The sequence below is a fragment of the Cherax quadricarinatus genome, chromosome 66 (assembly GCF_038502225.1).
Source record: "Cherax quadricarinatus isolate ZL_2023a chromosome 66, ASM3850222v1, whole genome shotgun sequence".
Lineage (NCBI taxonomy): Eukaryota > Metazoa > Arthropoda > Malacostraca > Decapoda > Parastacidae > Cherax > Cherax quadricarinatus.
This window is the reverse complement of record NC_091357.1, coordinates 14,020,406-14,045,431: the sequence shown is the minus strand read 5'-3', so window position 1 is coordinate 14,045,431 and position 25,026 is coordinate 14,020,406. Positions and strand designations below refer to the sequence as shown.

General features: G+C 39.7%; 1 protein-coding gene across 1 annotated transcript; it reads left to right on the top strand.

Moving 5' to 3' along the window:
* Positions 1-12: 12 nt before the first annotated feature.
* Positions 13-21,493, top strand: mRpL13 (mitochondrial ribosomal protein L13). The gene is made up of 5 exons (XM_053799131.2): positions 13-172; positions 10,441-10,564; positions 11,285-11,439; positions 20,130-20,219; positions 20,991-21,493. The coding sequence occupies exons 1-5, from the start codon at positions 149-151 to the stop codon at positions 21,132-21,134; spliced, it is 537 nt and encodes a 178-aa protein (XP_053655106.1). The 5' UTR covers positions 13-148; the 3' UTR covers positions 21,135-21,493.
* Positions 21,494-25,026: the final 3,533 nt, after the last annotated feature.

Here is a 25,026-nt window from a genome sequence, read left to right as displayed (position 1 = left end):
CTCATGCAGTGATGCTCACTTCTTTACCGGTGTTTCTTTCTCCTCTGTTCCTGCAATCCTCTTCCACTTATACTTCTTCCTCCTGACTGCAACAAACATGTCAACATAAGGAATAAGAAAAATTGTTTCTAGCACGATAGATGTTAATATGTCGGTAGCAAAAAGAGTTCAGGTATGTTTCTTTTTCTGGATTAATTAAGTCACCCATTGAGATTATCCTAACATTTTGAACACCTAAAGTATTACGTCAAGTCATTTTACTGCTGATAGTCAAAGGATACTGCTGATAGTCAAAGGATACTGCTTATAGTCAAAGGATACTGCTGATAATCAAAGGATACTGCTTATAGTCAAAGGATACTGCTGATAGTCAAAGGATACTGCTTATAGTCAAAGGATACTGCTGATAGTCAAAGGATACTGCTTATAGTCAAAGGATACTGCTGATAGTCAAAGGATACTGCTGATAGTCAAAGGATACTGCTGATAGTCAAAGGATACTGCTGATAGTCAAAGGATACTGCTGATAGTCAAAGGATACTGCTGATAGTCAAAGGATACTGCTGATAGTCAAAGGATACTGCTGATAGTCAAAGGATACTGCTGATAGTCAAAGGATACTGCTGATAGTCAAAGGATACTGCTGATAGTCAAAGGATACTGCTGATAGTCAAAGGATACTGCTGATAGTCAAAGGATACTGCTGATAGTCAAAGGATACTGCTGATAGTCAAAGGATACTGCTGATAGTCAAAGGATACTGCTGATAGTCAAAGGATACTGCTGATAGTCAAAGGATACTGCTGATAGTCAAAGGATACTGCTGATAGTCAAAGGATACTGCTGATAGTCAAAGGATACTGCTGATAGTCAAAGGATACTGCTGATAGTCAAAGGATACTGCTGATAGTCAAAGGATACTGCTGATAGTCAAAGGATACTGCTGATAGTCAAAGGATACTGCTGATAGTCAAAGGATACTGCTGATAGTCAAAGGATACTGCTGATAGTCAAAGGATACTGCTGATAGTCAAAGGATACTGCTGATAGTCAAAGGACCCCAATGGAAATGAGTCCCAGGTTCTCTACACCTGCTGCTATGTATGATAATCTATGTGACTGTATTTGTGTATACCTGAATAAACTTAATATGTAACAATTTTATATAATTGGTATATTCATGTATTACTTTAAGGAAAACTTTCTTTGAATAGATGATATTTGTTACAATCCTTGCCTACATCTCTGATCAGGATCATCTAGACTCCTGTTTCGTCTCTTTTAGTGGCTATCATACTTTTTACTGTCCTCCCGTGATTGGAAACTCCCTAATCCTCGGGAGCCAGGAGATAGAGATCAGTATGTCTTGCACCTTGATGGCCTTTAGCAACCCAAACAACAATGGAAATAAGTCACTGACTTTTTTTGGGGTTATCCTAGGTAATTTAAACATATGTTACTTTGTATAATTGTACGTACAGTGGTACCTCAGGATATGAATTTTTTGTTGTTCCAGAAGGCTGTTCGAGTGCCGATACCAAACGAATTTGTTCCAATAAGAAATAATGTAAAACAGATTAATCTGTTTCAGACCCCTACAAATACAGTTACAAAAGTACTTACATAAATGCATTTACATAAATGTTCGGGTTTTGAGTTGTTCGTATCCCGAGGTACCACTGTATATGCACCCGTACCTAAATAAACTTAATAACAACTAGTCATAGAATGGGTGGGGCTCAAACCCATGGCAGGCAAATCTTAATCGCAGGCCAGTGTGTTAACCACTGGTCTGCGCTAGCCCAACAAGATTCATCCATATTTCTATACACCATAATGTTAGCAGGGGCCCCACTGACCAGAAATGCAGCTTTTTACAGAGGAATCCCACACCAGCATGGTTATAGCATGATCTAGCTCAAGTCCCCTTAAAGCTGCCATCATGACTCATGAAATCTTAATAACATGATTGCAAACAAATCACGGAACAGGTGGGGTTTAAACAACCCAGTAGTTAGCACACTGGCCTGCCAGTTTTAGAACTCATCTGTCACAGGTTTGAGCCCCACCTGTTCTTTGATTTGTTTCACAAGTAATAACAGTGGGTCAAATGGTATCACTGCCAGCATTGGTAGAGTATAGATGTGCTGCTCAAGGAGTAGAACACCTGGCTCTTCTGGTGTTTAGGCCTGAGTTCCACCTCATCTAGGTTGGGAACTTTTTATTCCCATTACTCTTTTTGGAAGAAACATTTGTTTCCTTTCTCATTCCTTTCCAGATTTAGGCAATACGTGTACTTTTTTTTCCTGGGCTCCAGGATGTAGGGCTCAATAAAATGTCAGTTTTGGTGGGCCTAAATAACCCCAACAACAACCCCCAGTACAAATTTTAAAGTAAGGAATACCTTCCAGTTTTACTGACTGCAGCTTTCATAAGATTTATTATATCATCTACAGTTGACTCCTGACATACATCATTGGAACTTACGCATTTCCTTATTCTGTATTAGTATTTATCCTTAACTGATAAGCACTTCCAAAATGCATATACCTATTAGGTATCTAAGGTTTAACTTTCATTTAAATTTTTTTTGAGTTTTGCATCTGATACTTTTCCTATATATACTGTGCAACTTTTCTGTGCTTTCCTAAAAAATGTTTCCCTATCTTCTTTTTTTTTTAACATAAGTCATCTCCCACAGAGGTAAAGTGATCATAAATAAGACGAAACACATTCACAATCATTCATTTGCTGTCTTCCCAGAAGCATGTTGATGTCACAGTTCAGAGAACCTTCTAAACTTTAACCTTCTCATGCATCCTTTAGAGTACAAGCGCAGTACTTCCCACCCCCAGGATTCGAGTCTTATGAAAGGGGGAAAATGGGACTTAGATGATATTTGTATCACAGTCTTGTACTTCACAACTTTTCTTTAAGGTTTTGTGTGGTACAGTAGGTTTTGTGTGGTACAGTAGGTTGGTAGACAGCAACCACCCAGGGAAGTACTACCGTCCTGCCAGATGACTGTGAAACAGAAACCTGTAACTGTTTTGCATGATGGTAGGATTGCTGGTGTATTTTTCTGTCTCATAAACACGCTAGATAACAGGGATATCTTGCTACTCCAACTTACACTTTGGTCACACTTCACAGACATGCACATGCATATATATATACATACATCTAGGTTTTTTCTCCTTTTTCTACATAGCTATTGTTCTTCTTTATTTCTTCTATTGTCCATGGGGAAGTGGAAAAGAATCTTTCCTCCGTGAGCCATGCGTGTCGTATGAGGCGACTAAGATGCCGGGAGCAATGGGCTAGTAACCCCTTCTCCTGTAGACATTTACTAAAAAAGAGAAGAAGAAAAACTTTATAAAACTGGGATGCTTGAATGTGCGTGGATGTAGTGCAGATGACAAGAAACAGATGATTGCTGATGTTATGAATGAAAAGAAGTTGGATGTCCTGGCCCTAAGCAAAACAAAGCTGAAGGGGGTAGGGGAGTTTCGGTGGGGGGAAATAAATGGGATTAAATCTGGAGTATCTGAGAGAGTTAGAGCAAAGGAAGGGGTAGCAGTAATGTTGAATGATCAGTTATGGAAGGAGAAAAGAGAATATGAATTACCTGGAGAGAGTTCCAGGGGTCAACGCCCCCGCGGCCCGGTCTGTGACCAGGCCTCCTGGTGGATCAGAACCTGATCAACCAGGCTGTTGCTGCTGGCTGCACGCAAACCAACGTACGAGCCACAGCCTGGCTGATCAGGAACTGACTTTAGGTGCTTGTCCAGTGCCAGCTTGAAGACTGCCAGGGGTCTGTTGGTAATCCCCCTTATGTGTGCTGGGAGGCAGTTGAACAGTCTCGGGCCAGTGACACTTATTGTATGGTCTCTTAACGTGCTAGTGATACCCCTGCTTTTCATTGGGGGGATGGTGCATCGTCTGCCAAGTCTTTTGCTTTCGTAGTGAGTGATTTTTGTGTGCAAGTTCGGTACTAGTCCCTCTAGGATTTTCCAGGTGTATATAATCATGTATCTCTCCCTCCTGCGTTCCAGGGAATACAGGTTTAGGAACCTCAAGCGCTCCCAATAATTTAATTAAATGCAAGAATTATGTGGATTAAAGTAAAGGTTGGATGCGAGAAGTGAGTCATAATAAGCGTGTATGCACCTGGAGAAGAGAGGAATGCAGAGGAGAGAGAGAGATTTTGGGAGACTTTAAGTGAATGTATAGGAGCCTTTGTGATGAATGGTTTGAAAAACCGACAAGTTGAAGATTGAGACACTTATGCAGCATATGGGAATCTTTATTCAGGAAACGTTTCGCCACACAGTGGCTTCATCAGTCCAATACAAAGAGGAAGGCGTAAGGAGAAGAGGAGTTGAGGTAATCAGTCCCTCAGCCTGGAGTCGATGTGTTCAGTCCATCATTCTACAAGATTGATGGACTGAACACATCGACTCCAGGCTGAGGGACTGATTACCTCATACTCCTCTTCTCCTTACGCCTTCCTCTTTGTATTGGACTGATGAAGCCACTGTGTGGCGAAACGTTTCCTGAATAAAGATTCCCATATGCTGCATAAGTGTCTCAATCTTCATAGGAGCCTTTGAACCAAGTGAGAGAGTAATTCTGGTAGGGGACCTGAATGCTAAAGTAGGAGAAACTTTTAGAGAGGGTGTGGTAGGTAAGTTTGGGGTGCCAGGTGTAAATGATAATGGGAGCCCTTTGATTGAACTTTGTATAGAAAGGGGTTTAGTTATAGGTAATACATAATTTAAAAAAAAGAGGATAAATAAGTATACAAGATATGATGTAGGGCGAAATGACAGTAGTTTGTTGGATTATGTATTGGTAGATAAAGGACTGTTGAGTAGACTTCAGGATGTACATGTTTATAGAGGGGCCACAGATATATCAGATCACTTTCTAGTTGTAGCTACACTGAGAGTAAAAGGTAGATGGGATACAAGGAGAATAGAAGCATCAGGGAAGAGAGAGGTGAAGGTTTATAAACTAAAAGAGGAGGCAGTTAGGGAAAGATATAAACAGCTATTGGAGGATAGATGGGCTAATGAGAGCATAGGCAATGGGGTAGGTTTAAAAATGTAGTGTTAGAGTGTTCAGCAGAAGTTTGTGGTTACAGGAAAGTGGGTGCGGAAGGGAAGAGGAGCGATTGGTGGAATGATGATGTAAAGAGAGTAGTAAGGGAGAAAAAGTTAGCATATGAGAAGTTTTTACAAAGTAGAAGTGATGCAAGGAGGGAAGAGTATATGGAGAAAAAGAGAGAGGTTAAGAGAGTGGTGAAGCAATGTAAAAAGAGAGCAAATGAGAGAGTGGGTGAGATGTTATCAACAAATTTTGTTGAAAATAAGAAAAAGATTTGGAGTGAGATTAACAAGTTAAGGAAGCCTAGAGAACAAATGGATTTGTCAGTTAAAAATAGGAGAGGAGAGTTATTAAATGGAGAGTTAGAGGTATTGGGAAGATGGAGGGAATATTTTGAGGAATTGTTAAATGTTGATGAAGATAGGGAAGCTGTGATTTCGTGTATAGGGCAAGGAGGAATAACATCTTGTAGGAGTGAGGAAGAGCCAGTTGTGAGTGTGGGGGAAGTTCGTGAGGCAGTAGGTAAAATGAAAGGGGGTAAGACAGCCGGGATTGATGGGATAAAGATAGAAATGTTAAAAGCAGGTGGGGATATAGTTTTGGAGTGGTTGGTGCAATTATTTAATAAATGTATGGAAGAGGGTAAGGTACCTAGGGATTGGCAGAGAGCATGCATAGTTCCTTTGTATAAAGGCAAAGGGGACAAAAGAGAGTGCAAAAATTATAGGGGGATAAGTCTGTTGAGTATACCTGGTAAAGTGTATGGTAGAGTTATTATTGAAAGAATTAAAAGTAAGACTGAGAATAGGATAGCAGATGAACAAGGAGGCTTTAGGAAAGGTAGGGGGTGTGTGGACCAGGTGTTTACAGTGAAACATATAATATTTTATTTATTTTTTTTTTATCACACTGGCCGATTCCCACCAAGGCAGGGTGGCCCGAAAAAGAAAAACTTTCACCATCATTCACTCCATCACTGTCTTGCCAGAAGGGTGCTTTACACTACAGTTTTTAAACTGCAACATTAACACCCCTCCTTCAGAGTGCAGGCACTGTACTTCCCATTTCCAGGACTCAAGTCCGGCCTGCCGGTTTCCCTGAACCCCTTCATAAATGTTACTTTGCTCACACTCCAACAGCACGTCAAGTATTAAAAACCATTCGTCTCCATTCACTCCTATCAAACACGCTCACGCACGCCTGCTGGAAGTCCAAGCCCCTCGCACACAAAACCTCCTTTACCCCCTCCCTCCAACCTTTCCTAGGCCGACCCCTACCCCGCCTTCCTTCTACTACAAACTGATACACTCTTGAAGTCATTCTGTTTCGCTCCATTCTCTCTACATGTCCGAACCACCTCAACAACCCTTCCTCAGCCCTCTGGACAACAGTTTTGGTAATCCCGCACCTCCTCCTAACTTCCAAACTACGAATTCTCTGCATTATATTCACACCACACATTGCCCTCAGACATGACATCTCCACTGCCTCCAGCCTTCTCCTTGCTGCAACATTCATCACCCATGCTTCACACCCATATAAGAGTGTTGGTAAAACTATACTCTCATACATTCCCCTCTTTGCCTCCAAGGACAAAGTTCTTTGTCTCCACAGACTCCTAAGTGCACCACTCACCCTTTTCCCCTCATCAATTCTATGATTCACCTCATCCTTCATAGACCCATCCGCTGACACGTCCACTCCCAAATATCTGAATACATTCACCTCCTCAATACTCTCTCCCTCCAATCTGATATCCAATCTTTCATCACCTAATCTTTTTGTTATCCTCATAACCTTACTCTTTCCCGTATTCACTTTTAATTTTCTTCTTTTGCACACCCTACCAAATTCATCCACCAATCTCTGCAACTTCTCTTCAGAATCTCCCAAGAGCACAGTGTCATCAGCAAAGAGCAACTGTGACAACTCCCACTTTATGTGTGATTCCTTATCTTTTAACTCCACGCCTCTTGTCAAGACCCTCGCATTTACTTCTCTTACAACCCCATCTATAAATATATTAAACAACCACGGTGACATCACACATCCCTGTCTAAGGCCTACTTTTACTGGGAAATAATTTCCCTCTTTCCTATGTACTCTAACTTGAGCCTCACTATCCTCGTAAAAACTCTTCACTGCTTTCAGTAACCTACCTCCTACACCATACACCTGCAACATCTGCCACATTACCCCCCTATCCACCCTGTCATACGCCTTTTCCAAATCCATAAATGCCACAAAGACCTCTTTAGCCTTATCTAAATACTGTTCACTTACATGTTTCACTGTAAACACCTGGTCCACACACCCCCTACCTTTCCTAAAGCCTCCTTGTTCATCTGCTATCCTATTCTCAGTCTTACTTTTAATTCTTTCAATAATAACTCTACCATACACTTTACCAGGTATACTCAACAGACTTATCCCCCTATAATTTTTGCACTCTCTTTTGTCCCCTTTGCCTTTATACAAAGGAACTATGCATGCTCTCTGCCAATCCCTAGGTACCTTACCCTCTTCCATACATTTATTAAATAATTGCACCAACCACTCCAAAACTATATCCCCACCTGCTTTTAACATTTCTATCTTTATCCCATCAATCCCGGCTGTCTTACCCCCTTTCATTTTACCTACTGCCTCACGAACTTCCCCCACACTCACAACTGGCTCTTCCTCACTCCAACAAGATGTTATTCCTCCTTGCCCTATACACGAAATCACAGCTTCCCTATCTTCATCAACATTTAACAATTCCTCAAAATATTCCCTCCATCTTCCCAATACCTCTAACTCTCCATTTAATAACTCTCCTCTCCTATTTTTAACTGACAAATCCATTTGTTCTCTAGGCTTCCTTAACTTGTTAATCTCACTCCAAAACTTTTTCTTATTTTCAACAAAATTTGTTGATAACATCTCACCCACTCTCTCATTTGCTCTCTTTTTACATTGCTTCACCACTCTCTTAACCTCTCTCTTTTTCTCCATATACTCTTCCCTCCTTGCATCACTTCTACTTTGTAAAAACTTCTCATATGCTAACTTTTTCTCCCTTACTACTCTCTTTACATCATCATTCCACCAATCGCTCCTCTTCCCTCCCGCACCCACTTTCCTGTAACCACAAACTTCTGCTGAACACTCTAACACTGCATTTTTAAACCTACCCCATACCTCTTCGACCCCATTGCCTATGCTCTCATTAGCCCATCTATCCTCCAATAGCTGTTTATATCTTTCCCTAACTGCCTCCTCTTTTAGTTTATAAACCTTCACCTCTCTCTTCCCTGATGCTTCTATTCTCCTTGTATCCCATCTACCTTTTACTCTCAGTGTAGCTACAACTAGAAAGTGATCTGATATATCTGTGGCCCCTCTATAAACATGTACATCCTGAAGTCTACTCAACAGTCTTTTATCTACCAATACATAATCCAACAAACTACTGTCATTTCGCCCTACATCATATCTTGTATACTTATTTATCCTCTTTTTCTTAAAATATGTATTACCTATAACTAAACCCCTTTCTATACAAAGTTCAATCAAAGGGCTCCCATTATCATTTACACCTGGCACCCCAAACTTACCTACCACACCCTCTCTAAAAGTTTCTCCTACTTTAGCATTCAGGTCCCCTACCACAATTACTCTCTCACTTGGTTCAAAGGCTCCTATACATTCACTTAACATCTCCCAAAATCTCTCCCTCTCCTCTGCATTCCTCTCTTCTCCAGGTGCATACATGCTTAGATAAGGCTAAAGAGGTCTTTGTGGCATTTATGGATTTGGAAAAGGCGTATGACAGGGTGGATAGGGGGACAATATGGCAGATGTTGCAGGTGTATGGTGTAGGAGGTAGGTTACTGAAAGCAGTGAAGAGTTTTTACGAGGATAGTGAGGCTCAAGTTAGAGTACATAGGAAAGAGGGAAATTATTTCCCAGTAAAAGTAGGCCTTAGACAAGGATGTGTGATGTCACCGTGGTTGTTTAATATATTTATAAATGGGGTTGTAAGAGAAGTAAATGCGAGGGTCTTGACAAGAGGCGTGGAGTTAAAAGATAAAGAATCACACATAAAGTGGGAGTTGTCACAGTTGCTCTTTGCTGATGACACTGTGCTCTTGGGAGATTCTGAAAAGAAGTTTCAGAGATTGGTGGATGAATTTGGTAGGGTGTGCAAAAGAAGAAAATTAAAAGTGAATACAGGAAAGAGTAAGGTTATGAAGATAACAAAAATATTAGGTGATGAAAGATTGGATATCAGATTGGAGGGAGAGAGTATGGAGGAGGTGAATGTATTCAGATATTTGGGAGTGGACGTGTCAGCGGATGGGTCTATGAAGGATGAGGTGAATCATAGAATTGATGAGGGGAAAAGGGTGAGTGGTGCACTTAGGAGTCTGTGGAGACAAAGAACTTTGTCCTTGGGGGCAAAGAGGGGAATGTATGAGAGTATAGTTTTACCAACACTCTTATATGGGTGTGAAGCATGGGTGATGAATGTTGCAGCGAGGAGAAGGCTGGAGGCAGTGGAGATGTCATGTCTGAGGGCAATGTGTGGTGTGAATATAATGCAGAGAATTCGTAGTTTGGAAGTTAGGAGGAGGTGCGGGATTACCAAAACTGTTGTCCAGAGGGCTGAGGAAGGGTTGTTGAGGTGGTTCGGACATGTAGAGAGAATGGAGCGAAACAGAATGACTTCAAGAGTGTATCAGTCTGTTGTGGAAGGAAGGCGGGGTAGGGGTCGGCCTAGGAAAGGTTGGAGGGAGGGGGTAAAGGAGGTTTTGTGTGCGAGGGACTTGGACTTCCAGCAGGCGTGCGTGAGCGTGTTTGATAGGAGTGAATGGAGACGAATGGTTTTTAATACTTGACGTGGTGTTGGAGTGTGAGCAAAGTAACATTTATGAAGGAGTTCAGGGAAACCGGCAGGCCGGACTTGAGTCCTGGAGATGGGAAGTACAGTGCCTGCACTCTGAAGGAGGGGTGTTAATGTTGCAGTTTAAAAACTGTAGTGTAAAGCACCCTTCTGGCAAGACAGTGATGGAGTGAATGATGGTGAAAGTTTTTCTTTTTCGGGCCACCCTGCCTTGGTGGGAATCGGCCAGTGTGATAATAATATAATAATAATAGTTACAGTTCGTGCTAAGTTACAGTAGTTGCAGTAAATCTTCTGATGTACAATGAATGATAACTGGTTTGGTTTATAAGTTTTCTTCTAATGTGCATCTGGCAAAATGAATGTCCAAATGTATGTCAGAGATTATTACAGTATTATGTAGAACTTATACTAAAATACTACATTATGCATTATTTTTCCAGCAATGGGCAACATTTGGCAGAATGTGGTACTTGTATGATGCTAAGTGGCAGAATCCACTGGACTCGGCAGACAAGATAAAGCACTATCTTGCAGGCAGTCATAAGCCAATATATCATCCCCTAAGTATGAAAATCTTATTTTTAGCCGTTGTATATACTGAGTAGAAATAAATCATTTAATGAATAATTGTCCTGTTATCTTTGAGTACATATTTCAGTTGCATAGTTTAAAGTGTATGGATACAAAACTAGTACCATATTGGAGTTAATATTAGAATAATAGTCATAAGATTAAGAATTACTTCATAAGATTTTGAATTGTGCCAGTAGCAACTTATTACCCTAATCTTTTCTGCTATAGTTTCAGTTCACTGTAGAATGCTCATCAAACTAATTCTCTAATGCTTCTGACCGTTTCTCTATTTTTACTCATGTTCAATCAACTAAGGCAAACCTTGATTGGATAACATTTGATTCACATGAGAGCCTAATATGAGAATGCTCATTTATTGTCATTTTGCTTCATTACTACAACACTTTTATACGCTTTGTCTGTTATTTACTACCTTTGATCCTTCAAGGGGATAGCGAAGGGCTCTGTCTTGAGCCAAGGAATTAGAGGTACCCTCTATCTCCTTGGAGCAAACCTGATTACCTCCTATTCCATAGGCATTGTATGATCACTACAAGTTTAATGCTTCCCCATAAATAAATATTACTGTAAAAATACTGTACCAGTATTACTATCCTTGCCATTCTTCATCAGCACATATAAATTACTGCTTCATATTTATATGGTTAACTTCTCTTTTATTGTATCAGGTCTTGTTATTTGTTATTTCAGGTGACTGTGGAGACCATGTTGTCGTAATAAATTCACATGATATAGCCCTTCCAGGGGATGAATGGGAAAAACGTGTATATTTTCACCACACTGGCTATGCTGGGGGTGCTACATGGACATTAGCCTGGGAACTGCATAAAACTGACTCCACAATGGTGAGATTTAACCTTTAAACTGCCATTGGGGGGGGGGGTAAAATTAAATTGTATACCTGGAGAGGGTTTCGGGGGTCAGTGCCCCCCTGGCCTGTTCTGTGACCAACCCTCATGGTGGATCAGGGCCTGATCAACCAGGCTATTACAGTTGGCTGCACGCAACCCGACATATGAACCACAGCCAGGCTGGTCAGGTACTGACTTTAGGTGTCTGTCCAGTGCCTTCTTGAAGACACCCAGAGGTTTATTGGTAATCCCCCTAAAGGTATGCTAAGAGGCAGTTGAACAGTCTTGTGCCCCTGACACTTTTTGTGTTCTCTTACTGTGCTAGTGGCATGCCTGCTTTTCGTTGGGGGGGGTGTTGTATTGTCTACTGAGTCTTTTGCTTTCATAGGGAGTGATTTTCGTGTGCAAGCTTGGTACTAATACCTCTAGAATTTTCCAAGTGTATATAATCATGTATCTCTCCCACTTGCATTTTAGGGAGTACAGGTTGAGGTACTTCAAGCGTTCCCAGTAACTGAGATGTTTTATCGCAGTTATGTGTGCCATGAAGGATGTCTCTACACTTTCTAGGTCAGCAGTTTCACCTGCCTTGAAAGGTGCTGTTAGTGTGCAGCAATATTCCAGCCTAGATAGAACAAGTGAACAGAAGAGTTTCATCATGGGCTTGGCATCCCTAGTTTTAAAGCTTCTCATTATCCATCCTGTCATTTTTCTAGCAGATGCAATTGATACAATATTATGATCTTTGAAGGTGAGATCCTCTAACATGATCACTCCCAGGTCTTTTAAATTAATTTTTCGCTCTGTTAGTGTGGTTGGAATTTGTTTTATACTGAAATAGTTGTGATTTCCTCATATTTTTCATATTAAAGTAACAGAAATTTTTCATTATTGAATTTCATATTGTTTTCTGCAGCCCATTTAAAGATTTGGTTGATGTCCGCCTGGAGTCTTGCGATGTCTTCAATGGAGGACACTGTCATGCAAATTCAGGTGTCATCTGCAAAGGAAGACATGGTGTTGTGGCTTACATCCCTGTTTATGTCAGATATGAGGATGAGGAATAGGATGGGAGCAAGAACTGTGCCTTGTGGAAGAGCTTTTCACTGTAGGCACCTCAGACTTTACTCTGTTTACTACTACTCTTTGTGTTCTGTTTGTTAGGAAATTATAGATCTATCTACCAACTTTTCTTGTTATTCCGTTATCACGCATTTTGTGTGCTATTACACCATGGTCACACTAGTCAAAGGTTTTTGCAAAGTCTTTGTATACTACATCTGCAAACGCAGATGTAGTATACAGCATCCAGGACCTTGTCATAGTGGTCCAGTAGTTGGGACTACAGGAGCGACCTGCTCGAAACCAATGTGGCCCTAGGTTGCGTAACTGATGGGTATCTAGATGGATGGCAGTCTTGCTTCTTAGAACCCTTTCAAAGATTTTTATGATACAGGACGTTAGCGCTATCAGTCTGTAGTTCTTTGCTATTGCTTTACTACCCCCTTTGTGGAGTGGGGCTATGTCTGTTGTTTTTAGAAGTTGTGGGATGACTCCTGTGTCCATGCTCCCTCTCCATAGGATGTTAAAAGCACATGATAGGGACTTCTTGGAGTTCTTGATGAACAAGGAGTTCCATGAGTCTGGGTCTGGGGCAGGGTGCATGGGCATATCATTTATTGCCTTTTTGAAGTCATTTGGCATCATGATAATACCAGATAAGTTCAAGTCTACCAAATTCTGTCTCTCATAAAAAATTCATTTTGGTCTTCAACTTAGTCTGGTTAGCGGCTCGCTAAAAACTGAGTCATATTATGACTTCAAGTAGCTCATTCATTTCCTTGCTGTCATCTGTGTAGGACCCATCTCATTTAAGTATAGGCCCAATACTGGATGTTGTTCTCGACTTTGATTTGGCATAAGAAAAGAAATATTTTGAGTTTTTCAATATCATTTATGGCTTTTAGTTCTTTCCATGTTCCTTGACTCCTGTTGCGAGTGCCCAACTTGAAGGCGACTCAGTGCGACATCCGCCGAGCGGTTGGAATGGCGAGGGCAGGGGCCATTAAAAGATCAGACAGAGCCCAATGCCGAAGAAGAGAGGGAGTGTGCCAGGCCCTCCTGCCACTGATGGCGGATTCCCTTCCAAACAGCCCTTTTGAAATCACTGTGGCCCAGGGCAAGAGGGGTAATAGTTGGAAGTGTGTGTGTGAGGGAGGCCACTCGATCCACCACTTCATTGCCCCGGATTCCAACATGGGTGGGTTCCCACTGAAGGGAGATTCTCCAGCCTGGGCTCCGCAAGAAGCGCAGGAGGAGAGATTATGTCCAACGAACGAGGACGCTTAGTGACCGTGGGTCTGGGGCCCCGCACATACATGTCTGAACCTCTATTATGTTGTGATCTGGGTATACTGTTTTTGATATGGTAATATTTCATATCAGATCATCATTGTTAATGAAGATGAGGTCCAATGTATTCTCCAATCTTGTAGGCTCTATTATTTGCTGGTTTAAGGTGAGTTTGGTGCAGAGATTTAAAAGCTTGTGTGTGTGTGAGGTTTCATCTGAGCTTCCTCCTGGTGTTGTCTCTGCTACAACATTATTTGCTACATTCCTCCATTTTAGGTGGTGCCTTAGGTTGAAATCCCCAAACAGCAATATGTTGGGGGCAGGAGCTAGAAGATTTTCCAGACAGTGATCAGTTTTCACAAGCTGTTCCTGGAATTGTTGGGAGGTTGCATCTGGAGGCTTGTATACAACCACAATGACCAGGTTTTAGTTCCTGATCTTTACTGCCAAAACTTCAACTACATCATTTGAGGCATTTAGTAGTTCCGAGCATATAAGTGATGCTGTGATATACAGGCCAACCCCCCACCCCCTTTTGCCTGTTCACTCTGCCACATCTGTATAGGTTGTAACCCAGGGTCCATATTTCATTGTCAGAGTGATCCTCTATGTGGGTCTCTGTGAAAGCCATGAACATTGCATTTGACTCTGTAAGCAGTCCATGGATGAGGTATTTTGTTGTTTGTTGCTGGCTTTAGACACTGTATATTTGCAAAGATGAAAGTCGTCGGATTGGTGGTATTGGGGGTGGGGGGTCTTTTTTTCCTGGCACTAATATTTGTTTTGCAGTGGAGGCCATCAACTGTGATTCCACTCCAGAAATTATCAGAGTTGATGTACGATTTCTGTCATTTCCTGCCAGCTTTTTTTCCCTTCCTGGTGCTAAAAAACCTCTCTGGAGTGCTTGTGGCTACCCAGGTTTTCCCATGGTCTGGATCTTCTGTATCTTCTTGTCCCCTTTAGGTGGTGTGCCTGGCAATATAAGTTATAGCATTGTCTTTCCTGAACTAAAGACTGACACATTTCAGGGTAAAAAAAGCTTACAGGAAGGAAGGTTGCATTCTCTTGTTGTCATATGGGCATGGCATTTCCTGGGGTGGTAAAAGTTGCTCATCCCATCTGTTTTTCCAGATATTCCATGCCTGTAGATACCTAATGCATAGAATTTGCATAGGCCTGGTTTCTGTTGGTCTTGGTTTTTTGTGACTGCATTCCCTACTGGTGTGTGTTTTCCTGTCTCATTACTGTCTTCAGCATTGTAGGGCTAATTTTTTTTTTTTTCCACCAAAAATTCAGCCTTGATTTTGCCTGTTTTAAAACAAACAAAAAAATGAAAACCTGGTTAAAACTTACCAAGAAATAGATGGTTGCAGTTTCTGGAAGTGACCCTCATATGGTAACATAGTTGAAATACTCACACTTTCAATTGCATACTACTGTATTAGTTTTTTTTTTTTTCTTCTTCTTCAAAACATACATGTGTGATTGGTATATATTTTTTCAGACTATAGTTACAGGATATTTAGTTTTCAATAACTAATTTTCTTATTTGAGCAAAATTTTCATCGAGTGTGGACAAAGTAATATTTATGAAGGGATTCAGGGAAACCAGCGGGCCAGACTTGAGTCCTGGAGATGGGAAGTACAATGTCTGCACTCTGAAGGTGGGGGTGTTAATGTTGCAGTTTCGTAACTGTAGTGTAAAGCACCCCTCTGGCAAGACAGTGATGGAGTGAATGATGATGAAAGTTTTTCTTTTTCGGGGCACCCTGCCTTGGTGGGAATCGGCCAATATGTTAATAAAAAAAAATTATACTTGTGTATACCTGTACCTAAATATACTTACACACTATGCTGGCATGCAGGTACACATTAAAATCACTAAGTGTCTCTACTCGACGCCATATAATAATCTCGAGTGCACTAAATGTCGTATATTATGTTAATATAGACATTTCCATTAATCCATCATAGATAGATTAATGGAAACGTCTGTGTGTCAAAATTATATAATAAACACTACGTAATATATAAGCATGATACATACACCCACAGTAAAGAAATTGATATAAATATGAGATTTGTTTACCAAGCGGTTAGTAGGAGAGTCAGAAGAACTACGTTTTCTCTAGTCAAACACCAGTTACTTAACTGTAGAAAAATGTTCCTTTCATATGCCTTCACTCTATCTATAGCTATTCATGACCCTTGTGGGATTAGCACATACTGTCGAAGATACGGTACTATGTTCCACAGTCAGCCCTCCTGGCCCTATATCACTAACTTATTTACCCCTATCTCACCTATGGAATTTGTGCATGGGGCTCAACAACAATAAACCATCTCAGACCATTAATTACCCATAAAAGGCTGCAGTCAGAATGATGATAAATTCCCACTACAGGCAGCACACTCCACCAATATTCAAAACTCTAAACCTACTCACCATACAAAACATCAATACTTATTATTGTACCTACTACATACACAAAACACTTAACTCGGATATAAACCCTCCCCTCAAACGTCTCCTTGCCAACCTCAACAGAACACATGACCATAACACAAGGCACAGATCACTCTTTGATGTTCTTCGTGTCCATCTCACACTATGCAAAAACTCAATGCACATAAAAGGCCCAAAAATCTGGAATTCATTACCTGTGAATATAAAAGAAACTGTCTGTTTATAAATTCAAGTCTCTACTTAAAAATCAATGTGGCAGATGTTGCAAGTATATGGAATAGGTGGTAAGTTATTAAATGCTGTAAAGAGTTTTTATGAAGATAGTGAGGCTCAGGTTAGGGTGTGTAGAAGAGAGGGAGACTATTTCCCGGTAAAAGTAGGTCTTAGACAGGGATGTGTAATGTCACCATGGTTGTTTAATATATTTATAGATGGGGTTGTTAAGGAAGTAAATGCTAGGGTGTTTGGGAGAGGGGTGGGATTAAATTATGGGGAATCAAATTCAAAATGGGAATTGACACAGTTACTTTTTGCTGATGATACTGTGCTTATGGGAGATTCTAAAGAAAAATTGCAAAGGTTAGTGGATGAGTTTGGGAATGTGTGTAAAGGTAGAAAGTTGAAAGTGAACATAGAAAAGAGTAAGGTGATGAGGGTGTCAAATGATTTAGATAAAGAAAAATTGGATATCAAATTGGGGAGGAGGAGTATGGAAGAAGTGAATGTTTTCAGATACTTGGGAGTTGACGTGTCGGCGGATGGATTTATGAAGGATGAGGTTAATCATAGAATTGATGAGGGAAAAAAGGTGAGTGGTGCGTTGAGGTATATGTGGAGTCAAAAAATGTTATCTATGGAGGCAAAGAAGGGAATGTATGAAAGTATAGTAGTACCAACACTCTTATATGGGTGTGAAGCTTGGGTGGTAAATGCAGCAGCGAGGAGACGGTTGGAGGCAGTGGAGATGTCCTGTTTAAGGGCAATGTGTGGTGTAAATATTATGCAGAAAATTCGGAGTGTGGAAATTAGGAGAAGGTGTGGAGTTAATAAAAGTATTAGTCAGAGGGCAGAAGAGGGGTTGTTGAGGTGGTTTGGTCATTTAGAGAGAATGGATCAAAGTAGAATGACATGGAAAGCATATAAATCTATAGGGGAAGGAAGGCGGGGTAGGGGTCGTCCTCGAAAGGGTTGGAGAGAGGGGGTAAAGGAGGTTTTGTGGGTAAGGGGCTTGGACTTCCAGCAAGCGTGCGTGAGCGTGTTAGATAGGAGTGAATGGAGACGAATGGTACTTGGGACCTGACGATCTGTTGGAGTGTGAGCAGGGTAATATTTAGTGAAGGGATTCAGGGAAACCGGTTATTTTCATATAGTCGGACTTGAGTCCTGGAAATGGGAAGTACAATGCCTGCACTTTAAAGGAGGGGTTTGGGATATTGGCAGTTTGGAGGGATATGTTGTGTATCTTTATATGTGTATGCTTCTAGACTGTTGTATTCTGAGCACCTCTGCAAAAACAGTGATAATGTGCGAGTGTGGTGAAAGTGTTGAATGATGATGAAAGTATTTTCTTTTTGGGGATTTTCTTTCTTTTTTGGGTCACCCTGCCTCGGTGGGAGACGGCCGACTTGTTGAAAAAAAAAAAAAAAAAAAAAAAAAATTGTATCTCATAAATGTTTAACCTGTGACCCAATCAAACTTTGTTATTTTTAATTACATTACCTAACAGAATACTCCACTCTTTTGAATGCACAGCAACACAGTAAATGACCATATGACCTGTCTTTGAAATACTCATTTGTGCTTAATTGTTATCTGTTTACAATAATGTTTACCACTGAATATATCATTGCTTAGTTAATCTTAAGTTAATTTTAAGCCCGCCCATAATGCTGTGCTTACAAGGGGCTTTGGCATGTTACACTTAACCACTGTGTTTTTTTGTACTAAAATGTATCATGTTCAAATTAATAAATAAAATAAATAAATTATAATAATAACCTGTAATAATAATGATTTGTAATAATAATAATTTGTCAGAGCATCATTCCTTCAAAAAATTCTATGAGAATGGAGATGTTGGTCTTCATTTATTCTGTTGTACCACTGTGGAGACTTGTACACAATGTAAGGTGTTTGTATGAACATGTACGAACCATAACCAGATGGTTTGTTTACATTAAGTACTCTGCAGCTCTGTCTTCTTACTCATTCTCTGTCTTTCTCTCTCATTTATTCGTTATCTCGCTTACTCACCTCTCGCCTTACATTAAGACTACAAATATTTTAAGGTAAGTGATGAGTGTACTGTATATGCATTTCATCACTCTGGGCACTTTAAGCAGCGAATTTGTTTAACGATTTGGTCTTAGGAATGGAACTCCGTCACTAAGTGAGGAGTGGCTGTATAGGCACTGATCATGTATCTAGAGCTCTTACATTGTGTGTCCTTGAACACTTCTCCATACACAGCCGTGTTCTACACATCTTGACACATAAAATGTGTGTTTGCACTTTGCTTAGTGTCTTATTGTGTGTGCACAGATATAACATCTTTTCTGTAGCAGGTAGTGTTGTTAGGAAGTGATCACCAGACTTTAAACAAGAGGGTATTCAGTAATCATCTCTCAGCTATATTTCCTTCACCCTGTAGGAAATATAGCCCCAATTTTTTTTTTTTTTTTTTTTTTGTATACTGCATGCAGTGACCATGCGAACCCATACTCTCATATGTAGGCCAACCAGGCCTCTCCTGCAAAATTTAAAGATACTAGAATTTAGGCACAGACCTACATTGGGGACCCTAGCATCAGTGACATAGGTCTGTGTGATAGAGGATGTGTTGCTTTAGTGACAGAAATGCCTAGTTTATTTTGGACTGTTTTTAAGTTGGATTTTTGTTTTTTTTGTGTGTGAAGTTGGCCAAATTAACAATTTCTTGCACATTATAAGGTAGTTTTGATAGTTGAATAGGCAGTTTCTTGTCTTCAAGAGCTAGAATGGAAGGCATTTAGCAAAATAGCTAAGAACTGGTCAAATGAGTATTGGAATTGGTTTAAAATAGGACTCAAAATGGGCAAAATTGTCAGTGCTTAAATTACATCTAGACTGCCACCTTTGTGCATATATAATTTGTTAAGTGTTCCATCAGTTTTAACATTTTTGGTGTCATTGCCTTCAGAAAAAATTTATGTACCATTTCAAAAGAATTTTTTTATTTTTAAAATGTGACACTAATCGGTACCTTAAATTTCAAAGGTTGCAACAGTAAGAGAGTTAAGAAGGACCCGAATGGAAATAAGTTACTCTGACTTTTTTGGGTTTTCCTAGGTTCTCTACACATATGCTGCTATGTATGATAATCTATATAACTATTTGTGTATACCTGAATAAACTTACTTAAGGCTAGTGTCATTCCACATCTTTTAGCCCCTTCTATTCTCATTGCATTTTTATATAGATTTAGGCAAACATGAAGAATATCATTAGGGATTTGTTTTTAATGTGATGCCTGTGTATCTTAGGTCATCAGAATTACATTCTTGTGTTTTGAAGATGTAAAGCAAACAGAAGCATGTTCGGTATTCATATTTAGTACGTTTAGGTATTTGAATAAGGACAGTGTTATTTTGGGGGCAAGAAAATGATGTCTGTACCCTTTTGAAAAGACATTTAATGAGAGTGATAGTGAATATGTTTTTATTTATTATTCTGACTTGGTGGGACTTGGTCTTGTGTTACCGTTAAATGACATAATCCATGATTAAACTTATAACGTGAATGATTAATGCCATGAAACAACCAATATAAGACCTGAAATTACTTGTCAAAAAATTAACAACATTGAACATGACATTATTTCCCCTAGATTCTGAGAAAAGCTGTATACAATAAATTAGATGGCAACCTATTACGAAGAGGAAGGATGGCCAGACTTCACATATTTCCAGATGACAAGGTATTTGTCGTATGTTAATGTATTATAGTCAGTTTGTCTTTAATTATGCAACACTTTTTTTTTTCTTTCCATGTAATGCAACTAAAAATCTTTTTTCTCCTGCTAATATCTCAGCACATCTCTTCCACTAATATATTCACTTGATTTTTAACCTTTATTGTTTGTGCATCCACTTAATCCCAGTCTTCATATTAGCCAACACAGTGCAGCGATCCAAATTCATCAATATTCTGCATAATACTTCCTTTAATCAGTTGTTCTTTCTCTTCATCTCCATCACTTGTGTATGGTTTAAAAAAAGATACATGAGCAAACACTAGGACATTTATAAAAAAGTTTATCCTCGAAGTGATCAGGGTCCCAAGACAAATATTTTATAATTGTCCTAGTGTTGGCTTTGCTGTGTATTTTTTTTTTTTTTTTTTTTTTTCAACAAGTTGGCCGTCTCCCACCGAGGCAGGGTGACCCAAAAAAAGAAAGAAAATCCCCAAAAAGAAAATACTTTCATCATCATTCAACACTTTCACCTCACTCACACACAATCACTGTTTTTGCAGAGGTGCTGTATATTTATGAATTAAAATGTACATTCAAAGGCATTTTTTAAAATTTGACCACTGCACCATATTTTAAGAGGAACTGCTGTCCATTGTATGATATTTAATTTGGTTAAATTTTGTACTTGTGGTATTAGGATTTCATGAAAATAGTTAAAACATTGTGTGTAAATGTTACAGCATTCTACAACACTTCTAATTTTTCTTCTTACAGATCCCTGATAAAATTTTGGAGAATGTTTCTGCTCAGCTACGCCAGCTTCGACTGGTTCCCAGACGGCTTGACCATTATCCCCAGGAAGTAGTTCATAACTTTCCTAAATTATTTGATTGGCCAGAGGAACATGTTATTCGGTAACCGTGGTTTGAAGGTGTTAATTATAGTAAAAAAAATAACTGCACATTTCAATAAAAGATAATAATATAGTATATTAATAAAGAAAACATATGACAATTTGTGTCAAGATATGCTCTTGCCAACATGTATTGTTCACCATTTGCATTTCCATATTGTTTATAGTGGCTAACAGCAGAGCTAGTTGCACAGCACTGCTCATGTTCATGTCTGAAGTTCTTGGAGTGTAGCTGGTGTCCTGCTCTGCACCTCAGTCTTCAGATGACATCCCACACTGATTAGACAGTATCATGAATGCTTTTAAAAAAAAAAAGTGCACTTTTTTAGACACCCTGTATGTAGTAATAAAAAAAGATTGTGCTCTTGTGTGTTTTGGATATCCACAAGCTATTATCATTTTGGGACTAGTTTTGGGTCATCTTTCCACAAAGACCTGTATCAAGAGAGAATGGCACTTTTTCCTGATGAAATCAACCACAGTATTTCTTGTATGGTATGTCACAAAAAGCTGTGATTTTACTGTAAATTATTTACCACCTAGACCACAATTTTTCTGTTAAGGAGGATTTCAACTGCCAGGGCAATTTGCACAAATTCTTGTCAGTCACCATATCTAAATTAAATATGTATTACTCCTGATCTGGCCATCCATATACCAGATTGTGGTTGCTCATCACTAATAAAACCTATCACTTAGAAGTAAAATCTCTGAACATATACCAGACTAGAAAATCTCAGTTGCAAGCTAGGAAGGAAACAGGACTTATAGCCAGTACTTGTATGGTGCTGTACATTCCAAGTTTATCAAAGTTTTAGATTTTTTTTTTTTTTAACAAGTTGGCAGTCTCCCACCGAGGCAGGGTGGCCCAGAAAGAAAGAAAATCCCCAAAAAGAAAATACTTCATCATTATTCAACACTTTCACCTCACTCACACATAATCACTGTTTTTGCAGAGGTGCTCAGCATACAACAGTTTAAAAGTATATACGTATAAAGATACACAACATATCTCTCCAAACTGCCAATATCCCAAACCCCTCCTTTCAAGTGCAGGCATTGTACTTCCCATTTCCAGGACTCGAGTCACTTAATTTAGTTCTATAGATCTGAAGAAATGTGCTCTAGCACGATTCTGCAGGTCCTCTAGAAATGCAACCTACTTGTGACAAAGCAATTATTATTATTATAATCAAAAAAGAAGCGCTAAGCCACAAGGGCTATACAGCGTGACAAAGCAATGATAGGGAAGATGATATATTCATGCTGCATTCCAACTTGCCATACCCATAATGTAATGTTATACTGTACAGTATATTGACAGATATGGTAGGCCCTAACCACAGCTAATACTGGTGTGGGGCTCTTGATCCAAGGAACTAGATTTTAACTGATCAAATGTAAAAACAAAAGCTTCTCATTTCTAGGTGCTATATGACCCCTACGAGTTTATCACTTCCCCGTTAAAACAAATGAGCCTAAATTGGACTTTGCACTCAGTAGTAGAGCATTGAAATTGCAACCAAAATTATAAAATCAACATATTAATGGAGATGGGGGGGGGGGCACAGAATTAGTAAAGATTGCATTGCTTGGAAAACTAATCCAGTTTGATCCAAGGAAGAAAAAGATAATTTCCAGTTCCTTGGACCAAAAGCCCCTCACTGGTGTAAAGGGGCCTTCCTTGAGGGGTTACAACTTAGGGGACCTGAATTTGATTCCCATGTGAAGGCAAGTCTTCCCTGTTCAGCTTGTGATTGGTTTCAAGGGGTCATGTAAACCATCCCCTCGCCCTCACAGCCCAGCCTGAATCCAGGCTTCCCCATTAATGGCAGTGCTATAACCCTTATGAGTTTAATACTTAGTTTTGATTATAATAAATTCCCCATTGATGATGCTGATATTATAATCAAAACAAAGTGCCAAAATGAAGCTGGTTATTATTTAAACAGTTCCAAACCCACAAGGGTTATACAGTAATAAAAATATAATCACAGTAAGTGCCAAACCCAAAAGGATCATACAGAGCTCCCCTGTTGATCTTCTGGTCAACCAAGCTGTTTTGCAAGCGACCTACATAACTCACAACCCAGTTGATCCAGAGCTTTTAGAAGAAAGCCATCTTCATTCCAGGAATATTGCTGGTAATATATTGAAAGTCTTGGTCCATGGATGTTGACCCCAATTGTAACCATGGCCTGCCCTGTCCTTCACTGGGTTTATTCCATACTTTCTCCCATATCTTTCACTTAAGTAAATTATAGTGGTATGCAGGTTAGGGACCAGGCCCTCAGGTATCTAATATAGTATTATCAGGTCAGTCGGTCATTAGGTTGGGAAACCAGTTTCCTTTAACCCCTTCATGACTGTTTCCTTACTCACTCCACGAGCACATCCAGCCATGAAAACCACAATCTTTGCTCATTCTGCTCCAACATGCTCACATAACCCCCTAGCACTCACAAGCATTCTTTAACCCCCATTTTTTTCCTCCCAACACTGACCATTTCCCACCAAGGCAGAGTGACCCCCAAAAAAATGTTAAATCTCTATAGGTCACAGTGCTGATCTTGAAAATGGCAGCAGCCTATTTTAACTTTTGATTGTTCAAATCTCCCTTCAGCCATCATTGTAGGTTTGAAGGACCTTGATCTTCACATGAAGAATGAAAGGTACCTAATCAGGTTTGATCCAAGGAAGGGGAGGCTATCTCTAATTCCTTCAATGGGGAGCACTTCCGTATCAAAGCACCCTACATTAAAGGGACAGACAAGGAGTAAGAAGCAGCTTTATGACCAACTGACATTATATACAAGTATATCATTTGAAGGAGCTCTAACTCAAACTATCAATAGCAAGTTTTGCCACACTATTAAAATGTTATTGGTAACCCTGTGGGAATGAAGAAAGTTGCCTCCAAGAAGGCCCACCGTGTAATCATTTACACTGGGCAACAAATATTTCAGTTACTTTAAAAACATAATTAACTAATCTTGGGACACTAAATTCAAATCTTAACTAGTTTTGTTCCATCAGTCTCTGTGAAATAGAACTCCATGGCGAATGATTTCACCAAGACACAGCTGTCATGGAGAAGAGATATCAAAGAAACTCGACACTTAGTTTGATGGTCAACTACTGCTAGACACTGATGCAGGAGAGCAATACAAGCTAAAAAGCCCAAAAACTATTATGTAAATATGTTTGTATGGAGTCAAAATTCCAACTCCCCAAAGTGGATTTATTGTTGCATGACTCTCCAGGTTCACATTGCTGGATTCTAGAAAACAAAGGGGGGTTCCAGTGGGCAGTCATCTTAGTGCAAAAAAGAGAAACATTAGGTATATTGTTCAGAGAAAAGGGTTGTTTGGATAAAATAAAAAAAAAGCGAAGCTTCCAGCCTTGGGAGTTTGCAATTTTCTATTCATATAAAGAGCTAAACCCATAAGGGTCATATAGCACTGAACTGCAATAGATAGAGATGAAGGAAGGGGAAAGACAGGTGTGCTTAGTTAAGAGCATCAGTTTAAAGGATGCATTTACAGTTGATAAAGCAAACTGGTGTCAGGAAATCATAGTGTATGCAGCAAAGGTGAGAAGAAGGCAGAGAGCAAGTTTGTCAGGGCACTGGAGGTGTCTGAAATAAGGTTGTCATGATGTCCAACAAATGGTGCAGACTGGCAAAAGTTGTTGAACCTAACAATCATTGCAGAGTGGCACTACGTGCATCCATACACACAAGTAACCGTCCACTTATTTGCCTTTGCTTGGGTTATCGTACAGTTTATTAAGCTTATCATGTAATGGATGATGTATACCAGGAAGGTTTCCAAAGCAACCACAAAGGGGTTTCAATGCTTAATGTCAAAAGTTCATTTTATGAACATTTAAGTATCG